General features: G+C 38.8%; 1 protein-coding gene across 2 annotated transcripts; it reads right to left on the bottom strand.

Moving 5' to 3' along the window:
* On the bottom strand, window positions 1-11,479 carry chrna2b (cholinergic receptor, nicotinic, alpha 2b (neuronal)). Of its 2 annotated transcripts, none has more exons than XM_084431682.1 (6): window positions 10,892-11,479; window positions 4,576-4,727; window positions 3,436-3,480; window positions 3,138-3,247; window positions 1,105-2,257; window positions 1-394 (listed from the first exon to the last, which is right to left on the bottom strand). In XM_084431682.1, the coding sequence occupies exons 1-6, from the start codon at window positions 10,953-10,955 to the stop codon at window positions 269-271; spliced, it is 1,650 nt and encodes a 549-aa protein (XP_084287808.1). In that variant the 5' UTR covers window positions 10,956-11,479; the 3' UTR covers window positions 1-268. The 2 variants fall into 2 exon arrangements, with proteins under 2 accessions (XP_084287808.1, XP_084287807.1); XM_084431681.1 differs by having other exon boundaries at window positions 10,883-11,472.
* Window positions 11,480-12,646: the final 1,167 nt, after the last annotated feature.

Raw genomic sequence — 12,646 nt, 5'->3', positions numbered from 1 at the left:
GTCCAGTTGGCACTTTTAATTTGGACAATAATATTCAAGGTTATACAGTACATTCAAATACAAGCTTTCTCATATACAAGCTTATGTCCTCTCAATTTCTGTCCTAAAAAAGAAAAACAACAGGCGTTTGGTGCCACATTCCTGATGTCAAACATGCATTTTCTTACCCCATGCAGGGGAAATATCCCTGCTAGGATTGGCGTTGTGTCCCCATGCTGGTTCTTCCAGTGGAAGCCCATAAGTTAGAAGTCCTTATTAGAAGTGTTTTCTAGATCATGCCTGCGAGCCAGGGCGGGAGAAACAGCCCGATTGTGCCCAGCAAACACACTATGATGAACATCCATAAGAAGATTCTGTCTATTACCATAGCAACATACTTCCAGTCCTCTTTTACCTGTGTAAAGAGATAAGACAAATGAGTGGATTCTTATAGCAGTAACACAACTAGAAAATAAAAGCTGGAGTCAAACTTTGACGTTGACTTGACAAATCCTTTCTCGGACGTTTGAAATAGTTAATAGGTCTGTGCCAAGATTGATTGATCTACTGTAGCTTGAAATATTATAAAACAAAATAATTTGAAAAATATTATATACTACCGTTCAAAAGTTTAGGAGCAGGATGATTTATATGTGAAATGCATCATGATTTATAATGTTACAAAAGATGTCAAATACATGCTGTTATTTTTAACTTTATATTATACTTGATATATCATATAAAATATATTATCCTGATGTAAATATGTAAAAAAAACTAAAAACTGTTTTCAACATTGATAATAATATGAAATGTTTATTGAGCAGCAAATCATCATATTAGAATGATCTCTGAAGGATCATGTGACACTGAAAACTGGAGTAGCCTAATGATGCTGAAAATTCAGCTTTGACAACACAAGAATTTTTTTTTTTTTTACAATATTAAAATAGATTTATTTTACACAGTTATTTGAAATGGTAATACTTCACAATATAACTGTATTTTTGATCAAATGAATGCAGCCCTGGTAAGAGAATTCTTTCAAAACCATAATAAAATCGTACCCACCCCAACACTTTTGAACGGTAGCATACAGACCTCAGAAATCTGAAAGAAACTTACACTAAAGTCAGCGTCTTCTGCTCTCAGGTGGTCTGCTATGTAGTGGACCCCCTCCAGAGCTTGCAGGACACTGGGGGACAGAGGAAACCCTGGCTTGTCTGCTATCAGGTTGTCAGGCCGCTTCGTGACAGTAGCTCTTCCACTGGGCTGCCTGGAAGTCATGCCCATCTCCAGTCTAGGGGAGGGACCGAAATTCTGTAGAGGAGGTGGAATTGAGCCAAGAGGGCAGGGCGAAGCAGTTTGGAGTGAAAGTGAGATCGCGGAGGACAGCGTCCCCAGTTCTAAGTCCTTATAACATAAGCGCCTGCGGGACTCCTCCCCAGAGTCATCCCCTCTGAACCAGCTAGTAGACGTACTGAGGGTTGTGTTTGCCGGTCCAAGCACCCGGGACGTCATTCCTTGGCCCTGCCGCTGCAGGAGGAGGAGTTTCTGCCTGCGACGGCTGTCCGGTGCAGGTCTGCGCATAAACAGCCACCGTGGGATCAAATCCAAGAAGACCGAGTGAACCCAATGGGGCATCTTATGAGTGCTGGGCGAGCGGTGATGGACGTTGAGCACGAAGACGGTGATAACGATGGACAGGGTGACGAAGATCATAGTGAAGAGCAGATATTCGCCGATGAGCGGGATCACGAGCGAGGTGGACGGGATGATTTCTGTGATGAGCAGAAGGAAGACGGTGAGCGAGAGGAGGACTGAGATACACAGTGTGATCTTCTCACCGCAGTCTGACGGGAGGTAGAAAACCAGCACGGTTAGGCAGGAGATGAGCAGGCAGGGAATGATGAGGTTGATGGTGTAGAAGAGCGGGAGACGGCGAATGATGAAGAAGTAGGTGATGTCTGGGTAGATCTCATGGCAGCAGTCATACTTCTTGGTGTTGTAGGTGCCAACAGCATTGATGATGGCCCACTCACCGCTCTCCCAGTAATCTTTCAAGTCCACCGTGTTCTCTGTGGGCTCCAGGTCGATCTTGGCTTTGTCGTAAGTCCACGAGCCGAATTTCATCTTGCAGTTCTGCTGGTCAAAGGGGAAGAAGGTGACATCGATGCTGCATGAGCTCTTGTAGATGGCAGGTGGAACCCAGCGCACTTTACCTGTGTGGAAGAGGTGGGCTTTGGTCATGTGGGTCACCGCAAACTCCCCATCTGCACTGAAAAGGACAACAACATTTATTTCAGCAGTTGTCGCTTTACTGCAGGAAAAGCAGGAAAATGGTTTCATGCATCTTACATTTTAAATTGGCTTTGAAGCAATTAAAACTATGCTTGCAGATACAATGACTGTTACAATGGATGTGATGTTTTATTTACAAAACCGTTTTTTTTTACACTAAATATACACTGTTTGGTTATAGGACTTTTAACTGATAAAATAAACCCAAGCAATATTATTTAATTAATTAATTAATGTGATGTAATATATAAATGCATAAGTGGTACCAGATGAAGGGGACGAGAGGTATTTCAGCATGCTTGCAGCTACAATGATAGTAATAATAGCTGATGTTTTTAATAAGTTTTACACTAAATATACACACTTTGATTATAGGATTTTTATAGACTTTATTTTTTCTATTTTATTTATATCATATCTAAAAGATAAATAACAGGATTAATGATGCTTTAAATAAATAAATAATTTGCAAAGCTATTTTCGTATTAATTTATAAGCTATGTCATGCCATATCCCTTTCACATGGAGTTTCCTGACAATGAAATCTTTTTCAGACAGGACAGATTTGTTCCTATATATTAATAATGATCCAGCAGTAAACAGTGTATGAACTGCCTCTGCATTACCACTTTCAAACAGTAGGTGGTAGTCTAAACAAACGTGTGAGTTCATTTTAGTTTAAGTGCAACTCTAATGGCATTGTATTACATACAGTGCACCTTATAGATCATGTCACTGCTTGTGCGCTTCCGACTCTGCATTTCAAACAGCCTTTTACGCTCTGGCTTGATTTCTTTGCATTTAACTTGTGGGAATTCATGCGAAGTGTTGTTTAGCTTAGATCAATTTTCACTCACTTGTTGTACAAGACTATATCCGGGACCCAGATGAGTTCAGACGGAACCCTGATAGAAGTCACATTGTCATAGTCTGAAGGCTTCCAGCGTAGTTTATAGTCATTCCACTCCTGAGAGAGAGGCCACACATATTTAAGAAATTAAAACTAATTCATTACAAGATGTCTACCACCATTATTTGCCAATTTGAGGTTATTATTATAATCATTTTATTAATTAACCAACTTTGCTCTTATTTATGGTGCCAGATATTAAAAAAATTCTCAGTTACTCATATTAACTTTCCTGTTAAACATACCTGCTTTAGCCAGACATTTGTTGTCATCATCTGATTCTTCTCGTCCTGTGGAGGGGGAAAAGAAGGAAGGACAGTGGGTATTAGATGAGTCAGGATGCTGGGTTTGCTCCAGCAGAAAGCTTTTGGTTCAGAAAGGTCACAAACACCTTATAAATTTAATCTTCGGATGGACTTGGATACTTCAAGGACCATGTACCCTAATTCATCCAGATTCTAAGGTTTTAGGGCTCTTAATATGGCAATTTACTGTAGGAAATTACTGGCACTTCTTCTATTAAATGAATATTTCATGACATCTGTAAGCGAAACAAACAACAACCGGCATTTTGTTATTTATTGTGATTATAAGTACACTAAGCTTTAAATGCCTTGGGCCAAAACAGACCATTGTTCCCCAATATTGATCAAGGATGCACTTCAAGTGTACATATATTTTTTTTAAAGGTTTGAAATGAATGGAAGTCTGAAGTTGTGTAAGCTAATGACAGGGACAGGGACTTCTCAGTTTTTTCTTCAATTTATCTCAATTGCAATCTGACAAAGTAGTAGTTGTATAATAGTAATAGCATAAAAATAGTAATATGTTTACTACAGTGCCATTCAAAAGTTTGGGGTCAGCATTTATAATAAGATTTCTATTTCACATAAATACATTAAGCATTTATAACATATAAACTGTTTTCAACATTGATAATAATAAGAAATGTTTCTTGAGCAGCAAATCATCATATTAGAATGATTTCTGAAGGATCATGTGACACTGAAAATTCAGCTTTGCCATCACACGAATAAAGTAGCCTACATTTTAAAATATATAATAAAATAAAATAAAAAATATTTTAAATTGTAATAATATTTCACAATATTATTGTTTTGACCATGTTCTTGATCAAATAAATGCAACTTAAGAGTCTTACTCTTAACTCTTAATACATTTTATTTTTTATTTTTTTTTATACACATTTAGACACATGAGCATATATAGGTTTAACTATAACTGTATGTAAGTCCTATATAATATAGCATTGTTAGTGCAGTTAGAACAATTAGTAGGAATTTCCAGGTGTTAACATTTGGGTGCCACTGACCCACACATACTTTTTATTCCCTCTTTTCAAGATATAGCCTGTAGTACCTTACCACATCAATCAGCTGGGCGATAGATAAACCGAACTTGACGATGACAACATCTGAGGTGTTTGGTACAGGCCTTGACCACTTGTTGTAGCCATCAAAGAGCTTTTTGAAGAGATCATCTTCAGCATGTGAGTGAGTCCTCTCACAACAAGAAACTGTCAGTGGAAAAGACATTTAAACTTTTAAAAACATTTACAGACATTAGATTAGATTCGTCAAATAAACTGTTTCAAAATAAATTCCAAAATATAATAATATATCTTATAAGAGTAACATTTTTGATGATCTAATACTGCAACTTTTTAGTGAACAACGACAACAACAAAAAACTTGATATGTTTAGACTTGGTGCAGGGTTTCTCAAACTCGGTCCTGGAGGGCCACTGTCCCTAGCTGTGAGTTTCTAGTGATCCTGAAGACATTGATTAGCTTGCTCAGGTGTGTTTGATCAGGGTTGGACCTAGGGCTGTCACGATGTTAGATTTTTCACACCACGGTTATTGTGGCCAAAATAATTCACGATATCGATATATCGCGATATCTATAGAATCTATGGATGGTACTCAATCTATGGCAAATTTTTGTGAAGGAAGACAAGCATGTGAAGTTTATCTGGTTTCAAACTGAAGCCAAACACTGTCTGAAGGTTTCCTGAAGAACTGAAAAGCTCTTAAACCTGTTGTTGCACTGGCGCCAATAAAGTCATGCAGATAGCAGATTTGAATAAAAAAATCAAGTGCAAATACAAATACAAAAATAAGATGAGTAAAGAAAACGGGGTTCTTAATTTTAATAATCACCCTTTATTAAATATATGAACACAGAAACCCCCTGTTAACAGTTAATGTCACGTTTCCCATTCCATGATGACTAGTAAAATAATAGCCGCGTCGCGTCTATGACAACTCCAGGTATTGCACACCGGACACGCACTTTCTCAGTTTATGGCCAGCAATATCATTATGTTTAAGGACATTATGGAATTGAGATAATGTCTGTACTATGTTATGATTATACTGTACAATTAAATACAATAGTTGCTGAGTCTGTGATCTGAACACTTTTTTCTGCGCTCTGTGTCGCGGCAGGATTTTGAACAAGGTCCTGAGCCGTTGCTGGCGCCGCGGACAGACGCCGAATAGAACCGCGCTGTGCTTCTCGTCCGGTGTGTGTACACTCATACAGAATGTGTTCGAATTTTTAAAGACGTGGCGCTGCGCTTCTCGTCCCGTCCGGTGTGCGATCACCTCTAAGGTGCTGTTTTCTTTGAAGCCGAAGAACTCTGTTGTTAATACTGGCGAGCTCAGCTTACTTTTTTCGGGTGTGGACAGAGTGTTTCACTCTAGCTGCGCGGGCGCGGACGAGCGCTGCGTCTAGAAAACGCCAATATCGCCAATACCGGTATATTGTATTGCTCTAAATTAACACGATGTCGATATTTCATGCTTTGAATATCACGATTATCGTCAATACCGGTATATTGCGACACCCCTAGTTGGACCTAAACTGTGCAGGACAGTGGCCCTCCAGGACCGAGTTTGAGAAACCCTGGTACACAGTGAGAATTTCAAATAACTCATATAATCTGTGTTCATGTGACTCCTGGTTAACACACACACAAGCATGAGGCAGTGGAGACAACTCATTTTGTTTTATTGTCCTATCCACAGCTTGTGTCAGTCATGCACACATGTAAACTACAAAACATCCCGAGTGGTAGAGAAGCTTAAAGCAGTTTCACACGCTCAGCGTTTTGAAAGTTTTCTTATAGATTTGAGAATGGCATGACAAATGATGTTTTATTAACAAGGTTCGGGAGGAGCAGGTGCAGATAATTAACCCAATTAGCACAAGTGGAGATCAATCAGTAATCAACTCAGGACAATATAAATAACAGCAGAACCTACCTCTGTTCCTTGACAGTTTATTCAGCATCCCACCTCCACCCCATCTCCTCACTTTTAGTTCCATCTCCTCACTTCTAGTTCCATCTACTCTCACCAACGGGGGGAGTACTCTGGGTTCGGGCAGAAATTCCGAGCTCGGAGCCCTCCACCCGGACAGCACGCCAAATACGCATAACCTTTACCGTAATAATTATATGTAGATGTGAACTCGTGAAATCATTAGGCGAGTGTGAATTCAGCAAGCTGGACTCTAAATACTTAATGAACTAATGGGACAGAGAGTCTATTCATTTATCTAGGGTTCACTGTGCGCACTATTTGCATGTTAAATAAGTAAAACATATAGTATTAAAGCAGGGGATTAACTCTCATTCATTTCTCTAATCATTTATAATTACACGCACCATAACTTCTCATCCGTCGACTGGTAATGGATTTGCTCAAAAATGTTTCCAGGCGAATTATTTCACACGCTTAAACTTAAGCAATATCACACGAGCAAGAGTGCTGCGTTTCCGAAAATCAACGGTACGGTATCTGCTGAGTGCCGCAGGTAATCCCAGCTGGAAACACCATGATTTGCCAGTGTAATATTACCTGAACAATAAAAAGTTAATATTGAGTAACTTACATTTTAGGCAACAATATTGCCAGTTACTTTGTCTGTTGTTGATCCAACAATGAAAATACTTCCAAACAAAGAACCCCTGCACATCTCTGAGCAACACAAAACACAGCAGCAGGTGTTTCGTTCCTGAATGAATCAGTGCGTTTTAAGGAATTGGTTGAGTAAATGATTCAATGACCCATTCAAAATATCACACTCTTATCACAGGCCTACTTAGTTACTCTTACTATAGCCAATCATACAAAGATAGTGTAGTAAATATATATATATATATAGCTAGGGCTGGGCGATATATCGATATAAAAAATATATCGATATATTTTTAAATGCGATATGAAATTAGACCATATCGCATATATCGATATAACGTTAGTTCAAATTTGCGCTCTGCTCCCCGCCCCTCCTCCTCCTTTTCCACTCTGCGTGCGTGTTTAGAGCACGTTATGTTACTAGAGGCGAATCATGACTACTTCAGAAACCCCAGCACAATAGGAACTACCAGGCAGTGACATAAGTGTACGCTGAAATAAAGTCTTTCACCTCCGAAAAACGGACTTTATTGTCCTGTCAGCCGTTATCCTGTGCTCGGAGCGCACACTCAATTGCACGCGCAAATGCGGCGGCGCGCGCGCGCTGTGTATCGCCTCACTGATCAAGTGCAAAATAAACTACGAGCATGCAACGCCGTTACGTTGTAAATTACACGAAATAAAAGTAATGCAGGTATGATTTTCATTCTATTCACCAGGAGCAGTTTCCATGTTTCATCAACAGTTATTGTTAATATTGTGTATTCACCATGGTAACTGTCGCTTCCATATTAACCCCAAAATGCCACTATTTTTCTTTGTGTTATTTTTTATATTTTTAAATGACTGTAGTGGCTCATACCAACATTGTATTAACAAAAACTAGTTTGGGACTGCTATTTAATAGCTTTAGCATAGGCCTAATGTTTATTTATTAGTACTAGTCTTTACTATTAGTCATATTCTTACAATTCATGTTAAGTAAAGGGGAAAAGTATATGTGTGTATATAGGCAAATTATAACATATTTACACAAAATTTGTTTATATATATTCAAAGTAAACTTTGATAATCATAATTAATAAATCGCAAATAACAATTCAAAGGGAATAATCGGCAATTATGATTTTGGTCATAATCGTGCAGCCCTAAGGTGAAGAAACCTGTTTATTATTTATTCATTTGATTTTGCAACTGTTCACTGAAATAGCCGGTTTCAATAAAACTACTTTTAACATGTCATATTTGGCTTTGACTTTGACTGAACATTTGCTCTCACTTTGCGGAAAAAATATCGGGATATATATCGTATATCGATATTCATCCTAAATATATCGGGATATGACTTTTGGTCCATATCGCCCAGCCCTATATATAGCCCTTTTTCATATTTCACTGCAATGAGGCTCTCATGTTTAAATGCAGAAACGAGTGACGGGCTGTCTGGAATGTGCTAACACGGACAAGCGGAGTGATTCAAACAGTGAAAAGTTTCAGTGCTGCCTGGTACACTGGAACGCTGCTTGAGAATTGCTATTCACTGTTCTTTATTTAAGTTTTCCTATAGACTTAGAGTATGAAAAAAGCTATCTCAAGAACATTGCTTCAAACACCTGATATGTGAAAAAGCCAACAGTTTTTAATGATATGGGCCAGTGTGGCTAACTGAATGAGATTGATTCTCTTCATTTTCCAGGAGGAGATGCCCTGTAACAGAGCGTAGACACCATTAAGCCGGCCAACTCCGGTCTCATGTCTGAGCTGAGGTCTGAGGAGGCATTAACACAGAACCCTGAGGACAGATAGTATGTGTCAGGCCTGCTATATTTGAGTGCTGTAGCGTGGCTGGAGTTGCTCTCTGAGCGCATTCATTTGCTGTGTGGTGAAGTGAGCTCCCATGGGTCATGCTGGCACAATGAGTCACACTCTGGGCGAATGACAACATGCCATTAACAAGTCAGATTTAGGGTCTGCACCACAGGGTATTAGCACAGTGGGACATGATGTGAAACCCAAGCACAGCCAACGAATACAGTCAGTGACCTGCAGATGGGGAGAGAAATATTTTCTCACCTCTGGCACATTTCTTGCTTTTTTAAAGCATGGCCAGGCCATGTGGTTCAAAGCTATTATTGGCAGGAATTTTATATTTTTTAGAAGAAAACAGCCTATATCTAAATATATAACCCAAATGATTAATTTATAGCTTAAAATAAAAGAGGTGTTCATTAACCAACCGGCAATATGGTTTAATTGGTCAAAAATATGCAGATGTTTTCTTAAAGAACTATTTCTCTTTAGTCGTCATATTATTATTATTATTCAATTTTTTTAACCATATATCCACTAAAATAAAGCACAGATAGCCCCTTGGTAACTTTGTATTACTCACCATTGTCATAACAATAAACAAAATGATGCAAGATTGAGAATCCTTCTTTTACACTGCATTTTTAAAACTTTTTGTCCATACATTCCACTTGCTACAATCATTTTTATCATATTGTCTTGATTTTATGAGTTTTCAATGCTTCCACTAATTGTCTTCTAATTGTCTAAATTTTATAATAAAGTTATAAAATTACACTAGACAATTGTACACCCACCCACACACACACACACACACACAGTGTACAACGTTTAAATGAGATGTTTTTTTCTCAAGTAACAAAAGCCTACTATAGAAATTATATAATATTTTTATTTTGTGTAATGAACGTCAGAATCCTATAGCCTCGATCAGAATTCCAGTTTGGAATGGTGACGCCTGCGTCAGTTCTGCAGCCTCTCCAACAGCGCATCTGTTCTCCAGTGTGAGTGTGAGGAGCACAGCAGGTGGACAGGTTCGACTATACAGTCTACAGACTGTAGTAGATCAAAGCCTCGGACCTGAAATTGATTGGCAACCCGCTTCTTCGTGTATCTCCGTTCAACTTTGGAAACTTTCCAAAGCGCGGGGATGTTCTTAAACCAACCCGATGCAAATAGCGGTGGTAAAGTGCATCCAGCTGCAGCTCGAGTGCTCGGGAGGTGTCAGATGAGATGCCCGCAGTGATATTCATTCATCAGGAGTCCAGCGGCTGCTGACAGCGAGCGGACACGTAAATGAAGAGTGCGAGCGTAAACGCAGAGTGATGAGCAAGCCCAATAAATCTGCCTTGATTTAAGCGACATTGGACACTTGGCCGTGGAGAGGACGTTTCATTTTACTGGCAATCGTGCGTGCCATTCTAATGCCTATACATCTCTGAATGTGGAAGTGAAAGCCAAAAAGCTACACTGTAGGCTACCTTCGTATACCCCTCACGATGATATGCTGGTCTTAGCTAAGATAACCACCTTTAAAAAAAAACAGCTTTTTTAAAAAAAACAGCAGAGAAAGCAAATTGATCAGTCACCACTGCACGTTAATGCCTAAAACACACATAAAGCAAACAAATATAAACTTTATAGAAAATGTATCTTAAGATGAACTTTTTTGTTTCTGGTCCAGGGTGGCTATATAGCTGGTTTAAGTTGACGGACCAATTTAGACCAGCAAAGAGCTACTGATTATAGGCTACCAGATTCAGGTGGTAGGCTAAGTGTTTTGGGCAAATGCCAACTGTTTGACCTGCCAAAAGCAGTTTGGACTGACAGTTAATGACCAGTTCCATGAGTCTCTCCATTTCTTAAACAATAGCTATATTTGTGGGAAAATGTGAGAAAAAAAACCCAAACAAAACAAAAACAGAAGTGGAACTTACTTGACTCACATAGGATAGTGAAGAGAAGAGTAATCCGCAGGAAGAACCGCTGCTTCTCAAAGCGCTCCATCATACAGCCAATTCCACGCGACAGTTTCCGTATAATTCAGTTTTTCTCATGGCTTCTGTGTTCTCTATAGTGTTGTCATATTCATTCTACATCTGGGGCTGGTGGTTGTAGGCTATTTGGGGTGAGATGTTCTGCTCTCACACAAGGTTTTTTTTTTTTAAAAACAAAAAAACAAAATCACGTGTAGGCTATTTTAAATGCTGGCAGAATTGTCGTTTTTCATAAATATGTTTAGATTTAAGTTGCATAAATCCCGTGCTTATCCATATTTCTCCAAACTCGAAGTTTCCTGCTCTTCTACGTGAAAAGGCACGATGATAAGATTAAGTTTTGCGCACCTGTTCAGCTGAAGATCAGGAACACAGATTCGGTGCTGCAAAATGATTATTTATTTCCATATGCATCCAAAAATAATGATTTTTAGAAGCAGATATATCCCAGAGTATCTCCATCTGTGTCAAAAAATGCATAGATGCACTCATGACCTGGCTCCTGCTGTTTCCAGGGTTTACTCCAGACTGAGCATCTCTCTCTCAGTCCGCCTATCCACTTTCATGTCAGGCAGAAAGGGGAGGGAGGGACCTCATCACAAGTTCACGAGCGTGACCCGATTTCAAATTCAATTAGCAACTAATCTAAATGTCATTTTTTCCCCCTCTCTCTTATATAAACAATGAACACACATTTAATGGATACGTGCGCGAACTCGTATAACAAACATCCTGGGCCAATTAAACCTATTGGATTTTAAGTGATTAAAATGTTAATCAATTGAATTGCATCTTATGACCGCTAGAGGTCATGGTAGCTGAATAAATGCTGAAGGAAAGCGAGAACTCAGGCAGAATTCGGTGCAACTGACTTTTTTTTTAAGAGGCGAGACTCTATTAGAATCTATTCATATTAACATTTATGCTGATTAAACACACAGGACCGGAATACTGAAAGATTCTGTGAGCCGATTATGGATAGAGGAATAGCCTATTGTCAGCACGCATGTATAAGACTTTATTAAAATGCAACAGGATGGAATAGGCCTACGTAGGAGATCACAGTATAACAATAGTCAAATAAAGAAACTGAATGTCAAAATAAAAGCAAACAGAACGGAACATTACCGTGACAATATGACTATTAAAGGGATAGTTCATCCAAAAATGAAAATTCTTTCTTAGCTACTCACCCTCATGTTGTCCCAAACCAGTAAGACTTTCGTTCATCTTCGGAAAACAAATGAAGATCTTTTTTGATGCAATCTGAGAGCTTTCTGTCCCTCCATTGACAGTTATTCAACTGACACTTCAGGACACTTCAAAAAGTTCATAAAAAGATCGTAAAACTAATCAATATGAATTGAGCATTTTAGTCCAAACATTTCTGAAGATGCACGATCGCTTAATGATGAACAGACTGAATTTAGGCTTTTATATTCACATCTAGCCTAAAAATTCATCAGTTGTGGTAAAGGAAAGCTCAAATATTTTTGCTTGACAAGAACCAATGAGATTCATTCTCGTTTGAGCTTCAAAGAGGTTTGTTCTCGCGTGTCAAGCAGGTTCGGTTGAATATGTTAATCATATAAAGCGATTGAGCCTCTTCAGAAAATTTGGACTAAACTGCTCAATTCATATTAGTTTTTATGATCTCTTTTTGAACCTTTTGAAGCGTCAAAGTGGCATGGCAGTTGCATAGCC

This window comes from Rutilus rutilus, assembly GCF_951802725.1.
Source record: "Rutilus rutilus genome assembly, chromosome: 15".
In the NCBI taxonomy this organism is placed as follows: domain Eukaryota; kingdom Metazoa; phylum Chordata; class Actinopteri; order Cypriniformes; family Leuciscidae; genus Rutilus; species Rutilus rutilus.
This window is presented reverse-complemented; position numbering and strand designations above follow the sequence as displayed.

Excerpts from the sequence above, each read along its gene's own strand:
- chrna2b (XM_084431681.1), bottom strand. The coding sequence starts at position 10,955 with ATGATGGAGCGCTTTGAGAAGCAGCGGTTCTTCCTGCGGATTACTCTT. Across the intron at positions 4,728-10,882 it reads CACTATCCTATGTGAGTCAA|TTTCTTGTTGTGAGAGGACT; the intron begins GTAAGTTCCACT and ends TTCCACTGACAG. Across the intron at positions 3,248-3,435 it reads CAAATGTCTGGCTAAAGCAG|GAGTGGAATGACTATAAACT; the intron begins GTATGTTTAACA and ends CCTCTCTCTCAG.